Source organism: Conger conger, chromosome 17 (assembly GCF_963514075.1).
Source record: "Conger conger chromosome 17, fConCon1.1, whole genome shotgun sequence".
Lineage (NCBI taxonomy): Eukaryota > Metazoa > Chordata > Actinopteri > Anguilliformes > Congridae > Conger > Conger conger.
Window position 1 is genome coordinate 4,333,135 of NC_083776.1, and position 16,195 is coordinate 4,349,329.

Below are 16,195 nucleotides of genomic sequence, written 5' to 3' on the forward strand. Positions count from 1 at the left end.
GTCAAATAATGCTTGTAGAAAATGTCAGCTCTCCCCATTAATAAATGGATAGGAGGATTAGGCTTATGTCTGTTCACTGAACCAGACAAGACTAATGGATGGAGGAAGATAAATTTAGGCTAAAGCTACACAAGGACTGGTCCACATCTGGTCCTTGCTCTTACTGTAAGTTCTGTTGCTGAAATAGGTGTGCATGTTAGTTTTAAACTTTATTTATACAGTACTTTTCATAGACGTGTCTGCAACACAATGTGCTTCAGAGAAATAAAGCAATATAATGTAAACACAGTCGGACTAACAAATGAAACAAGATACTTTACTCTAAATGTGTGATCTTTATTGCTGGTGCTGGGAAGCTGCAGGGTTTTTTTTCCACCTTAATATCAACAAACAAAGCAGACCCAAGAAACCAGATGAGGTGAGTTAACCGTGTTATCGACTGCTTTAATTGATCAATTAAGTCCTGAGTAACAACAAACCCAGCAGATCCTGCAGCCCGCCAGGACCAGGAATGAAGATCACTGCCCTACATGATGAAGGATTGAAAGCCTAAAGGCAAAATACAGTAAACCTGTAAATATTTAATGTAAAATTCCTGTTCTAAGCACCTCAAACCTGATAACCCGTGCATTACTTCTGCCAGTTGGGGTTATGGTAATACCTGGAAGTACAGAAGGCACAGGAACCCTTCAGATACCATAACTGACATTTATGGTATGGTTTATGAAGGTTTCTGACTGTGCCTATTCTCACAGAATCTGTTTGTTTGGGTAGAAGAGTTCTCACGGTACTGCCAAAAGGGTTCAACATGGGCTTAGGGTTTCAGGCGTGTAATATTTGTGAGGAATGGGGGGGTCTCATGGTGCTGGTCCCATGGTTATCCTGTTTCTGATCCTTGAGCTCAGATGGGCCCAGCTGTTATTAGTGGTTCTGGTTCTTGGTCGCTGGCTAAGCGTAGCGTGCAGAATGATCGCGCAGATGTGTCAGAAAGCGGGCCAGCGCCTGAAAAACGCTGCCCGCTTTCAGCTGACAGATGACAGCGGAAGCTAATAAACACAGGTGGAGGCACGCACGTTCGCATACGCCTTCGGTCCCGCATACCACACTGCTCTTAGTCTGCATTCGCGGAGCCGTGCTGGCATAATTCACCTCTTTGAAGTCCTTGCTTTCCTGTGCTTTCACTGCAGAAGAGAGAAATTTGGATAGGTCACTGGAAAGCTGGGCCTCACCATTTCTGAGTGTCTTTCAGCTCTTATTAAAACCTAATGTCACTGCCTGATGTCTACTGCCTGGCCGATGCTGTGAGCGTTACTGAATGTGAAGAAATAAAATCAAGTCTGGCAGACATTGACAGACTGAGAAAAAGAAGTCGGTGGCCAGAATTAACAATGCTTAATAAAGGTCTGGCTTAAAGTCTGGAACTAAATCACTGCAGTCGTTGAGTCTGAAACCACCATAAATAAATACAAGATGAACTAACCTTTGCTGTGCTTTTGTTTAAAATGCAGAAACTTCACGGTGCGCTATAGGGAGTTGAGCAGGAAGTGGAACTACCAAATGTGCCCCACCAGCGACACTGTGATCGACCACCTGAAGCCTAACACTCCTTACGAGTTTTCTGTTCGACCGAATGTTAACGAGCGCAAAGCATGGAGCAAATCTGTCTTTCACAACACCAACACGGACGGTAGGTCGCACTGACCCTTTCCTCATGCTAACATAATGCACAACATCGTACTCATTCATTCCCTCTTGGAAACACCATGCGTGGTACAACCCGAAAAACATTACACCATGCCCATCCCCACAAACTTACTCCATGCCCACTACATAGCCAAAATGCACTACAAAAAGCTAATGAGCCAATTATATCATTATTTTTAGTAGTTCTTGGGATAATGCTTTTGGGGTTGTATATTGTGTACTGTACCTTCCTGAATATAATTTACAGTTTAGCATGAATCTGTTTGCATGGATTTAAGGCTGTCATTATTCATCGTAAATTAGTCAAATTTGCTCACTCGCTTCATTTATCTTGTGATTTCCTGGTGCGCATATCCTTGTATTGCCTGTTACAGACTGTCCCGGCCATTTAATTAATGAGTACTACGAATGTTCTTGTCCTAAAAGATTACCTGGTTTGTTTTTATGTATGTATTATATTATATAATAATAATAATAATGTACATTAATTCATACTATAACTGAATATGACCCCAAAAATCAATCTTACTAGTCCAGTTGACACAAATTGGAAGTTGAAATTGTGGCCAAAATTCACTGTGAATTTCTTTCATGAGTACTGTCATTTATAATGTTATTTAGCTGTTGGCTGTTATTGGCATGTGGTCTCTCATGTTTTCTAGACAAACCCAAGCAGAAACCTATCATACCGAAGGCCATCAACTTTAAGCTTGGGGTGTGTACTGCTTGAGTCAAAATCAGTGTACTGCTCAGTATATACAATATATTTACTTTCATTTTACCTTATAAATATGCATTCAAAAGCAATCTTTCCTTTTCCTTTCCTTTTCACAATCAGATTGGTCCATGTCCCCAATTTGTCTTTGTATATCTCACTGTTGCAAGGCGTACCAGCATGCTCCTCTCCTGAAATTCAGGATGTTAATCTGTCCAGTAAACAGTAACAGTTGAATAATTACTTCATTTGAAAAATATGCCCCATGACACACAAGTAGGCACTGGGGCAGTAGCACCTCATTAGTACTGTAATAACTCAGGTAAAATGACAGCCATGGAGAGATATGATTATTATTCCAGGTTTAATTTATTTTATTTTTTTCCCTCAGAGGCCTGGACCCCATAAGCCCCAACTACCTCCAACCAGTAAGTTCTCAATGCCTTTCCTTCCTATCCCTAACCCTGAAACCTCACATGTTGACTGTTTCTGATGTTGACAGTGGTGGCGTGTTGCGACAGGATTTATACAGTTGATATTTTTTAGGGAATTCTATTTTTTCATAGTGGCTTGGCTCCATACCTTACAGTTAATTCTTAGGCAAATATATGCCTTCTCTGTGTTCACTATGCATTAATATGCATTATTGTGCAATGTCCGTATGTGTAGTTTTGTCTACTGGGTTTGCTGGGATCTGCAGTTCTATCACCTGGGTTGGCTGGGATATATGGTTTCTTCCCAATGTTGATTAGTTTTTTCCAGCGCCAGTGGAAAAGACTAATATTGTTTTGCTCCTGCTTCCAGCCATTCGCAACAGTACTCGGACCAAAGGATTACCTTATCAGAAAAAATTTGCGCCTGCACCTAGATCATCTCCTGGTAATTACCCTTTTCCTCACCGTCTCATTTCCAGTCTGTTTTTCGTCCATTTTTGGGAGGTGTCACAAGTGCAGTAGAGATGCAGTATACTGTAAACCTTTCAGAATAGGTGAACCATCCACCAACAGACTCCCATCTTCCTTCCCTCTGACCCCTGACCTCTCCCAGCCTGAAGTAAAGCACATTTACAAATGTTTTGAGTACGTATGTTGTTCTTTGCAGCACCACCCAAAAGCCGCCCAGGAAAAACCCCTGTGGTGAACAACAGAGAGCCTCAAAATCCGCGTTCGCCCCTGGGTATAGAGACATACTTTTCCATTATTAATCCACAGCTTTGTATGTGGGCAGCCACGCCTTCGGATTCGTCCACTGCTAGGTGCAAGCCTGCTGCTCGGGGGTAGTTTGCATGACGGCATGCTTTTGGGTCACTGGAAAGCCCTTGGCACGTAGCATGATGTCATCACGGTGAATATTTCAAAAGAAATCCTTGGCCTGTTTATGTCAAAAGATATCCTAGGCCTACGATGATGACATCAGCTAGGCCCAGGGAGATGACTGTCATGGCCGCAGGTGGTCCTGGGATGTGCATGTATAGGATCGGTCATCAAAGCATTCACTGAAAGGAGAGGAACTGCGCTTCTTTGCTCTTAGTCCACCATATGAGCCGCACTCTTCTTTTGCTTCATCGTCCCTTTCCCTCATTTTCCTGGTATATGACCTTTTCACATGAGGTTTTTATTTTCAGGCTGGTTGCAGGAGTGGATTTCTGGCATGTCACCACCGCATGTGATAAAGATCTGAACTCATTTGTGTCCCTCTAGGAACGGCCACACTGATCTAGACTAAGGACTGTCTTCTCTCTGCTTCTCCATTGTTATACTGTCTTCAAATTACCACACATGTATGTGGGATTCTTTTAAGTGAGATTAAGATACACCAGTGGTAGTATTGGACAATGAAAGATTAAATCTAAGATACAGTATATATAAAATAATAAGATAATATGAGTTAATATTCTATGTTGCCATTTACTACTAGGCTTTTGGGTATATGGTCAGGGTATTAACTGAAACTATCCTGAACTCAACTATACTGAAACTGGAAAAGTGCTTAGCTGTCAAGCTAGAAATATTTGTTTAAAATATCTAATATTGCCATTACTATGCTGTAGTTCTATACAATAATTAACAGCAACAATAACATTAACAAGTGATAATGTATTAAGAATAATTGTAATCCAATGACATTTTTGCAATCAGTGTGAAAGGCTATGTATGGTGGCTACCCTGGTGTCAGAACTATCAGTGTACAGAACCAGTCATTCTTTATTGTAAAAACCAAGATATGAATGTACTTGTTTGGTGCTAAATACTCCTCTTTTCATAACAAACCTTCTTTTCTCCAGATGCAGGGCAGCGCAAAGTTCCGGGAAGAGTCAACTCTGATAGAAATGTTGATGTCATTCCTGCAACATCCCCCCCCAAAATATTGTTCACCAGCTCCCATAGTAACTCAGCTTGTACCTGTATACCTTGCCTCCCCAGAGACACAAAGCTGCCACTCCAGTCCCCTAGTACCACCCAGAGTCCAGTGACTACAGTGGGGTCACCTAGTACCACCCAAAGTACACTGCCTACTTCATCACCTAGTACCACCCAGAATCCATTGCCTACTGGGTCACCTAGTGCCGCCCAGAGTCCATTGCCTACTGGGTCGCCTGGTGCCACCCAGAATCCACTGACTACAGTGGGGTTACCTAGAACCACCCAGAGTCAACTGCCTACTGGGACACTTAGTGCTACACAGATTCCAATGACTACAATGAGGTCACCTAGTACCACACAGAATCCACTGACTACAGTGGGGTCACCTATTACCACCCAGAGTCCACTGCCTACCAGACCTCTTAGTGCTACACAGACTCCAATGACTACAGAGGGGTCACATAGTACCACCCAGAGTCCACTGACTACTGGGTCAACTAGTACCACCCAGAGTCCACTAACTACAGTGGGGTTGCCTAGTACAACCCAAAATCCACTGCCTACTTTGTCACGTAGTACCACACAGAGTGCACTGCCTAATGGGACACTTAGTGCCACACAGGCTCCACTGACTACAGTGAGGTCACCTAGTATAACACAGACTCCACTGTCTACAGTGGGGTCACATAGTACCACCCAGAGTCCACTGTCTACAGTGGGGTCACCAAGTACCACACAGAGTCCAGTGACTACTGGATCATCTAGTACCACCCAGAGTCCAATGACTACAGAGGGGTCACCAAGTACCACACAGAGTCCAGTGACTACTGGATCATCTAGTACCACCCAGAGTCCAATGACTACACGGGGGGTGCCTAGTACCACCCAAAATCCACTGCCTACTTTGTCACCTAGTACCACCCAGAGTCCACTGCCTAATGGGACACTTAGTGCCACACAGACTCCACTGACTACAATGAGGTCACCTAGTACAACACAGAGTCCCCTGACTACAGTGGGCTCACCAAGTACCACACAGAGTCCAGTGACTACTGGGTCATCTAGTATCACCCAGAGTCCACTGACTACAGAGGGGTCACCTAGTACCACACAGAGTCCAGTGACTACTGGGTCATCTAGTACCACCCAGAGTCCACTGACTACAGAGGGGTCACCTAGTACCACACAGAGTCCAGTGACTACTGGGTCATCTAGTACCACCCAGAGTCCACTGACTACAGAGGGGTCACCTAGTACCACAGAGATTCCGCTGACTACTGGGTCACCTAGAACCACACAAAGTCCAGTGACTGCAAGGCAGTCTGACAGTACCACTCAGAGTTCACCCACTACAGTGGTATCACATAGTACCACCCTGAATCCATTGACTACAATGGGGTCACCTAGTACCACCCAGAGCCCAGTGCCTTCTAGGTCACTTCATACCACCCAAAGTCCACTGACTGCTGGGTCACCTATTACCAACCTGAATCCACAGACTACAATGGGGTCACCTAGTACCACCCAGAGCCCACTGACTACAGTGGGGTCGCCTAGTAATACTAAGAGTCCACAGACTACTGGCTCACATAGTACCACCCAGAGTCCACTGCCTACTAGGTCATCTAGAACCACACATACTCAACAATCTACAATGGGATCACACAGTACCACCCAGAGTCCAATGACTACCACACAGACCCCCCTGACCAAAAAGAGCTCACCCAGTTCCACCCAAAGTCCGCTGCCTACTCCATCACCTCATACCAACCAACCAATGGGGTCACCTAGTACCACCAAGAGTCCACAGACTACTGGCTCACATAGTACCACCCAGAGTCCACTGCCTACTAGGTCATCTAGAACCACACATACTCGACAATCTACAATGGGATCACACAGTACCACCCAGAGTCCAATGACTACCACACAGACTCCCCTGACCAAAAAGAGCTCACCCAGTTCCACCCAAAGTCCACTGCCTACTCCATCACCTCATACCAACCAACCAATGGGGTCACCTAGTACCACCAAGAGTCCACAGACTACTGGCTCACATAGTACCACCCAGAGTCCACTGCCTACTAGGTCATCTAGAACCACACATACTCGACAATCTACAATGGGATCACACAGTACCACCCAGAGTCCAATGACTACCATACAGACTCCCCTGACCAAAAAGAGCTCACCCAGTTCCACCCAAAGTCCACTGCCTACTCCATCACCTCATACCAACCAACCAATGGGGTCACCTAGTACCACCAAGAGTCCACAGACTATTGGCTCATATAGTACCACCCAAAGTCCACTGCCTACTAGGTCATCTAGAACCACACAAACTCCACATACTACAATGGGGTCACACAGTACCACCCAGAGTCCAATGACTACCACACAGACTCGCCTGACTACAAAGAGCTCACCTACCACCCAAAGTCCAATGACTACTGGGTCACCTAGTACTACCCAGATTCCACGGACTACAATGGGGTCACATAGTACCACACAGACTCCCTTGACTACAAGGAGCTCAGCTAGTACCACCCAAAGTCCAGGGACTACTGGGTCACCTAGTACTACCCAGAGTCAGCTGCCTACTGGCTCACCTGGTACCACCCAGATTCCACTGCCTAATAAGTCACCTAGAACCACACACACTCCAGGGACTACAATGGGGTCACATAGTACCTCCCAGAGTCCAATGACAACCACACAGACTCCTCTGACTAAAAAGAGCTCAACTAGTACCACCAAAAGTCCAGTGACTACTGAGTCACCTAGTACCACCCAGAATCAGCTGATTACTGGTTCACATAGTACCACCCAGAGTCCACTGCCTACTGAGTCACTTAGTGCCACCCAGAGTCCACAGACTATTGGCTCACATAGTACCACCCAAAGTCCACTGCCTACTAGGTCATGTAGAACCACACAAACTCCACAACCTTCAATGGGGTCACACAGTGCCACCCAGAGTCCAATGACTACCACACAGACTCACCTGACTTCAAATAGCTCACCTACCACCCAGAGTCCAGTGACTACTAGGTCACCTAGTACCACCCAGAGCCAGTTGACTACCAGCTCCGCTAGTACCACCCAGATTCCACTTCCTATTAGGTCACCTAGAACCACACAGACTCCACGGACTACAATGGGGTCGCATAGTACCACCCAGAGTCCAACGACAACCACACAGACTCCTCTGACTAAAAGGAGTTCAACTAGTTCCAGCAAAAGTCCAGTGACTACTGAGTCACCTAGTACCACCCAGAATCAGCTGATTACTGGTTCACATAGTACCACCCAGAGTCCACTGCCTACTGAGTCACTTAGTGCCACCCAGAGTCCACAGACTATTGGCTCACATAGTACCACCCAAAGTCCACTGCCTACTAGATCATCTAGAACCACACAAACTCCACAACCTACAATGGGGTCACACAGTGCCACCCAGAGTCCAATGACTACCACACAGACTCACCTGACTTCAAAGAGCTCACCTACCACCCAAAGTCCAGTGACTACTAGGTCACCTAGTACCACCCAGAGTCAGTTGACTACCAGCTCCGCTAGTACCACCCAGATTCCACTACCTATTAGGTCACCTAGAACCACACAGACTCCACGGACTACAATGGGGTCGCATAGTACCACCCAGAGTCCACTGACTATCAAACAGACTCCCTTGACTACAAAGAGCTCATCTACTACCACCCAAAGTCCAGTGACTATTGGCTCACTGAGTACCACCCAGAGTCCACTGCCTACTAGGTCACCTAGTACCACACAGAGTTCACTTACAACTGAGTTACCTAGTACCCCTCAAAGCTCACTGCCTACTGGCTCACCTAGTACCACCCAGACTCCACTGACTACAAAGAGATCACTAATTGCCACCCAGAGTCTGCAACCTTCTGGGTTGCCTACTCGCCCCCCAAGTCCAGTGACTACAAAGGGTTCACCCAGTACCACCCAGACTCCATTGACTGCAATGGGTTCACCTAGTACCACACAGCGTCCACTCACTATTGGGCCACCTAGTACCACCAAGAGTCCACTGACTACAGTGAGGTCACCTAGTACCACCCAGAACCCACTGACTACTTTTGGTAATTTTCTTGCTTCTACTCAATGTCCAGTAATCTTTAAATTAATCAAATTAATCTATAGCCCACCCCATTGTTAACTGCAGTCAGTAAATAGTCATAATAATAAACCTTCCACCTCTTTATATAATAATTAATAAATAATCTCTGCATGGACTTCTGGACTGCAAAACTGTCAGTATATATTTTTGGTCTCACAGTATGCATTCATATTGTGTAATAGATATTTTGAGGTAAAGGCAAAAGTGTTAACCCATTTCTCCCTATTCAGCCAACGACAGACACATAAAGGCTGTCTCCCACTCTACTCTGGTCCAATCAGAGGATGAGCTCTCTCTGCCCTCCCTCGCCAGTGAAACAGCTAATAGTAATGACTGGGGTAACGGTGATATCATCACATTAAACGCCTTGCCGTTTGTGTTCTCACAAGGCTAATACAGCTCAGCAATCACAATGTCTTGATGTTGTCCATCATCTGTGTTATGTCGCTGAGCAAGTCCCCAGCTTTCTTGTCCATTTCACCTCAAACACATGGCTTAATCTTTCTACAGGAACAGTGTCTGTGCCTCTTTGAAACCCTCATGCAGAAATGGGCATATCACAGTCAAACCCCTTTGCGTGTGCATGCCACTGTCTCTGTCACTGTTATTGTGAGATCTCTGTTCATTTTAAACCAACACCAGGGCTGCTTCTAGGAATTCAACTCAATCGTATCCACATGATATACATATGTAGGTCTCTGTTTAAACTGAGAAAGCATTACTCATCTTGAAAAAATCAGCATTTTGAAGATGAAAAACACGTTTAGGCGATGTTGGTATTTCCAGCCGACACTAAAAAGGCATACCGCATCTTCAGATGATGCTCACTGAAGAAGACGGACAAAAATGAACAGAGATGTGCTTGTACTGTAGATCTCCGTTCGTTTCAGTACCTGTGACTATACAAAACCTCTCTAAACCTCCGCAATAAACGACTGATGCTTGCGCCAGTTTGTGCATCAGACTTTTATTCAAGAGGTTTTGTATAGTAAACGCAGACACTCAAATGAGCAGGAATGTGCTGGTCTCATACGCTATAATTCTCCCAACCAGGGCTCACCGTGATGTACTGTACTCACTCTTTAATGTCATCCTTTGACCATCTAGGGCTGCTGCCATTGCTTCAAACACACCTGGAATCAGTCAGGCTCCTCTGTTGGGGTACAGATGCCCCTCCCGCAGCCCATGCTGCTATTATTGTGTTTTTGTCTGTGTTTTATCCAGGTAAAATCAAAACAAAAACCACCACCACCTCCTTGCCACATGTCCCCCACAGTGTGGCTGTTACCGTGCCAACCGAAAAATCCACTTCTGGCAGAGTCTCTAGCCCCTCTACCTCTCACGGCATGAAACCGTATTCCTCCCCCAGTTTGTCCGAGTCCTCCCACACCACCACCCAAGACGGTAATTCCTTCTTTCTTTCTTTTTTTCCCCCCCTCTTTCCCTTCTTATCACTGTGCTGCCATTCTGGGCCCCTTTATGATATTCTCCAGTATCCCTAAGCCCTCCAGGCCACTCTACACTGAACTCCTGCTCCCAGGAGCTGACAATTCAACCTGCTGTAGTATCGAAAGTTATCATCTCCTCATGTAGGTCTCTGTGCCTGGCCTTTTTTCCCCCACAGTGTGTCGGATTGTTCTCCTATCCTAAAGTTATGTCCTTTCCTAGTAGTCCTCATTTATTTAATTTATATTGTTTCATCTTTACTTCAAGTGTCCTGAAATGGGACTGTTCAGTTCCATTTGCGCCAGTTCATATGTACATGTATCCCACCTACAATGCAATTCCAAAGCAAGCACCAGTATGTAACACTTAACAATTGTGGCAAAGGAATTTAAAATGCAGTCTGTAAGTATTTGGACAATGATACAATTTGTTATTTTACCTCTGTACTCCAGCACATAATATTTTAAATGGAACAATGAAAATATATGAACACTTCAAATCTAATGTGCTGGAGTATTAAGCTAAATAAACATAAATTGTGCCACTGTCCAAATACTTACCGACAGCACTGTATGTTATGGAGTCTATGATTGTATTTACCTACTGAACATGGCCATAAACATTTCTGGACATTGTCATTCAATTATTTTATTATTAGGCATTAGGCTTATGAAAATGTCATATCAGGACAGGTCTGATGGTGGAGGAACCTCTTGTGATGACTGCGATGTTGTGGTATAGCATGCAGTAGATGTGCAAGTTTTTCCACTCTAACCAATCTTGTACCCTTTTTCACAGCTGATGGAGAGCATCATAAGGGAGTCAAACATCCCAAACTAGTCACGTGGCCTACAACACCAATGGGTAAATAAGCTGCATGTGTGTGAGTGTGTTTTTGTATGTTCCCTGCTGAAAAGAAAACTGTCAAAGGTTTAGAAACAGCTGGTAGCTGGTTGACCGGTTAGGCCAGCTCCATACTCAATGTGGTTTGACCAGCTGAAGCTATGTTTTGAAAAAGCTGGGAGCTGGCATTCCAAGCTGGTCATAGCTGGATTTTACACCAGGGTTTGTTTTGTTTGTATGTGTGTGTGTGCGTGTGTGTGTTTGTGTGTATGTCTGCTCACCCATTGCCATCTCCTGCAGGCCTGGCAACTGAGTGACCGTCCATGCGCTGATTGGTCTATCTGGGCATAGTCAGCCGCGGACTGCAAATGAACAGGATCTTTTAACTGCCTCAAGCAATCAGACCCAGAATAAATAGCACACGTCTGTCACTAATGAAAACGTGGTCGTTGGCAACCTGTTTGCCACTTGGGACTGGTTAGATGTTGACATTCCTTTTAATTCAACCTTGGCTCGTGTTCTGTCACTGGAATAGCTTCAGAAGCTTCATAATAGCAGAAGCACTAAACAAACAACATCGTTGCATCCATGCACCTCAACAGCCAGTGATCAATCTCAAGTTTCTCATCTCCCCAGAAGTTGCTTAATCTCACAATCACATTGCGACTATTACATGGGAATATTTTACATATTCTGTCCATGTTCTTATTGTAGTAAAGATGCAATCATATGCGTAGACCCATACAAAAACCATGTGTTGCATACTGGGTAAATTATGCAGCATGGAAACAAGTAAACAATCACAATTCTATCACTGTGAAAGCAATGGGGTTGTTGGGTGGCTCATCCAGTTAAGGCACAGTACTGGTAGATGAATGGGCCATCCAGTCTGGTATCTATTGAAGCGCTGTAATAGTGTGTGTATGGGCCCCACTGTCTGCTATCTGTTAAGGCACTATTCTTGTGTGTGAATGGACCCTGTGGTCTGGCGACTGTTAAGATGCTGTTCAAGTGTGCGGATGGGTCCCAGAGTCAGGTATCTGTTGAGGCATTGTTCTAGTGTGGGAAATGGCCCTATGGTCTGGTATCTGTTATGGCACTGTTCTAGTGTGTGAAATGGGCCTACGATCTGGTATCTGTTAAGGCACTGTTCTAGTGTGTGAAATGGGCCTACGATCTGGTATCTGTTAAGGTACTGTTCTAGTGTGTGGATGGGCCCTACATTCTGGTATCAATACCAGACTGTGCCAGTGCCAATTGTGGCCAACAGCCCTGTAAGATGACATACAATTGGCTCTAGTGCGAGGGCCTTTGGCTGCAATTAAGAGGGAGTTTGGTTCTGATTGTGTGGGCTTTGGATTGCGATTCTGAGGGCTTTTAGTTAAGATTGTGGGGGATTTCAGTTGTGATTGTGTGGGCTTTCAGTTGTGATTGTGTAGGCTTTTGGTTGTGTTTGCAAGGCATTCGGCTGTGATTGTGAGCGATTTTAGTTGTGATTGTGAGGGCTTTCAGTTGTGATTGTGTAGGCTTTTGGTAGTGTTTGCGAGGCAAGTCTTATTCCGCCTATCAAGCATGAACACAAACTGACTTTTACCATCTGTGTACAATCGTTTGCTCAGTGTGTGTCAGCCACACTCATTGTGTTTCCATGGTCTGTCAGATTAACACTATGTTTAATGTTTACACTAAATGGCATGCCCAGCACTGTATTTTATGTCATATTTATACAGAAATGTAAACTCGATTATACAGCATGCAGTAGACAAGTCCATTCAACACAGCAGAGGCGTAAAACGGCACTAATATTTATCTGATTTGGCAGACATATTTCCTAAGATAACAGCCAGAATGGAGACAAAAAAAAAGACATTTCTCTCTTGGATCTTTAGTACATTTCTGTGGACAAACTTACTGTGTTTTTGTACTATGGCTCTGTGTCCTTATCCTGTTTCTGGTGGGTGTGTGAGATCCGACTGAGATCTCAATGAATTAGCGGAGTTTTGAGTTTTCAATGCTGCCTCGGATTTGAACTTAAATCCCATTTGTAGTCCTGGGGTTTTATTCAGGGGCACAGAATGTTGAAAGGTTGGAGGGATGGTAGAACTTGGGGCTTTAAATAGAAAAGGAAGTGCTGTGGTAATGTTTTGTAAGTGCTCATTTTCACCGGTAGACTTTGTCTACATGTCTTTGGGTAACTAGCTACCGATGGTAATATTCCAATTTCAATATCGTTTAGCAGATAATAATGCAATGTAATGTGGGGACCAACTGGGGATAAACGGATGGCATTTCCCTATGAGGTAAAGCAGTTAACATTACCTCTGATATGGGGCCCTAGATTTGAGATAATCAGTTTGCTTTGCACTGTAAAAAAAAAAAAGCTTATACAAATCAAGTCTTGAGCCTGATAGCTCAGCTCAACAGAACTGACCTCACACTCTGCGATGAAAACACCAGACTGACCACACACTATTTCAAAGTGGGGACTGTTTGTGTTGGACCTCCATGTAGGTGGTTCCCTTTACCCCTGGGCTTCGATCCAGCCCCTGTTAGCTTACGGCTCATCGCTGGCACCAGTTCAGTGCCTGTACTATGTAAAAAGAGTCCTCATTCTTGTAGACAGGCTACCCCCTAAAAGAGGCTAAAATTAGCTAAAAATCCAACTGAAAGGAGAAAAACAGGACTTTTGATTAAGTTTAATTTGTATAGCGCTTTTTAAAGAAGATTGTCACAAAGACGCTTTACAGAGCAGAGGAGCAATCACCAGACCTGAATCCCCAAAATAGCATAGTAAGGTAAAAACAAACTCCATATTGGTGAAAAAAACTCCCAAGTGGGAAGAAATCTCAGGAACTAGAGCTGCAGAGGGAGGAGTCCATCCTCTGCTGGCCGGCAAGGTGTAATGTTAGATACAGTGCGCCCTCCATAATGTTTAGGACAAAGACCCATCATTTATTTGTTTGCCTCTGTACTCCACAATTTGAGATTTGTAATAAAGAATGTTTTTTCCTGAATGTTTTTTTTTTTTTCCGTTGAGTTCAACAGATATGCATATCTGGCAGCAGCACAGTGGTTTGACGCTCATTTGATACCTTGGACCCTTGATGACTTAAAGTAATTCGGCCAACAGATGTGTTCCATACTGTATCACCATCATTTACAGCCGAATCTAGTCCCACCCCCAAATTCCTATAGAGATCCATTCAAATGCTAACAGTTTTAGTGTCGCTTGTAGGACAATATGAAAATAAGATATCCAGACTCTGAGATGTTGATAGGTCACAGACCTCAGGAAGTCATAGCATGCAAAGGATATGCAACAAAATACTAAACATGACTACTTTAATTTGCATAACATTGCTGTGTACCAAACATTATGGGGGGACTATGTATAAACACTGCTGTAATTTCTACATGGTGAAACCAAAATGTATAAGTATTCCCTTTATTAAAATCTGACAATGTGCACATGTGATTTTTGATGGAGTACAGCGGCAAAAATAAATGATGGGACTTTGTCCCAAACATTATGGAGGGCACTGTATATCTTCCTGAATAAATATTTAATGCGATTGCCTTTTTCTACATCATTGCCTTATGCCACACGAGAATTCCTCATTGCTCATGAGAAGATGGCTGGAAACTGAACTGTTCTACTTTGGCAGACATAAAAACCTGATGTCTTTGTTCACGCTGAAAGGTCATGTCCATGTTGGGAACTAGATGGCCCAATGCTGACTTTCTTCTGCTGGGCTGCTTTTGGAAGTGGAACAATACCTTGATTGTCAAGAATATGGGCTGACTAATTAGGAACATACTTTTCTTTCATAAAAACTAAACTTTATGGAATTTTACTCGTTATTTCTCCCTAGGTCTCAGAGATTTTCCAAGTTATTTTAAAGAATTCAGACTGTAGCCTACTACCCTACTGTAAGTGTAACATTCACTACACTCAAACAGAGATAATACTTTAACAAAACAAATGCTGTTTTGACCACCTTGGTGCCTTTAAAGGTGAAAATATGTTTTTAGATCAAGCTAAATTAGTGTTTTACTGTTACTGTGTTTTGGTTGGGTCACTGTTACTGTTTACATCTTTCTTTTTAAGTAATTGTGGTCTCAGTTGTGGGGAGAAAATGATGTGTGGGAAATAACTTATTTTGCCCTATGGAGTAGGCGCCTAAGTATGCTTCAAGTTTTGTCAGTACCTCCATGTCTGCATAATCTTCAGTCTAACGTCTTTATGAAAGTTTAGTACCCCATTGTGTTTCAATGGAGATGAAACTAAAGGAATTTCTCTGTGTGTAATGGGACAGACTCCGTTGGATTACTTGCCGTGGAACCCAGTGTAACTAAGTGCATTTTCTTTTTTTCTTTCTTTTTTTCTTTTATCACCCAGGATCTTCTTCTGAACTCCCCTCTCTTCCGATCAGGATGAATATCAAAATCGGAGGGGAACATACTGATAAAGGTAAGAGAAACTAATTTTGCTCTTATAAAATAAAACCAAGACACAATATAGAGCACGGGCTTTCAACAGGGGGGGTCTTCTGACCCCTGGGGGTCCTTGTCAGGTACTGTAGGGGTTCCCTGGTCAGAATTGATATGCAACAAGGGGGGAGTCCGCCAATGGATAGAAACCCCATACAGCGCACAATCAAAGTGTTTGAAATTGCTGTAATCTGCAAGAGTTCAAAAAGGAATGATTCATTAAGCGAGTGCCTGGATAAACAGTTTATAAAGTTCACACTTTTTTAAAGCCACAATCCTGATTTAAAGTTGGTGAAGTAGTTCAACGTCCTCAGTCTCGTTGGCAATCCAGTACTTGAATGTAGCTGCTGTCAGACATTTGGCTGCGGGATTTTGCATCTTGTGCCAGGGTCTGGAAGGCTTGCATGTGCACATGTCCATTGCATCTGGAGGAATAGTGCAGATTTCCTTTCAGGAATTACAATGGCTGCTGTTTACCAC

At 43.9% G+C, this 16,195-nt stretch overlaps 1 protein-coding gene across 2 annotated transcripts in view; it reads left to right on the forward strand.

Annotated features, from left to right (window-relative positions):
* The window catches only part of LOC133116564 (target of Nesh-SH3-like), a 40,230-nt gene that overhangs the window by 4,196 nt on the left and 19,839 nt on the right, over nt 1-16,195 (forward strand). The window contains exons 4-11 of one of the 2 annotated variants that reach the window (XM_061226262.1): nt 1,509-1,687; nt 2,367-2,419; nt 2,811-2,847; nt 3,224-3,298; nt 3,521-3,595; nt 10,160-10,339; nt 11,180-11,245; nt 15,624-15,695. In XM_061226262.1, coding sequence (XP_061082246.1) covers nt 1,509-1,687; nt 2,367-2,419; nt 2,811-2,847; nt 3,224-3,298; nt 3,521-3,595; nt 10,160-10,339; nt 11,180-11,245; nt 15,624-15,695 — 737 coding nt within the window. The remainder of the gene's footprint in view (nt 1-1,508; nt 1,688-2,366; nt 2,420-2,810; nt 2,848-3,223; nt 3,299-3,520; nt 3,596-10,159; nt 10,340-11,179; nt 11,246-15,623; nt 15,696-16,195) is intronic. The other variant, XM_061226263.1, reaches the window with a different exon arrangement.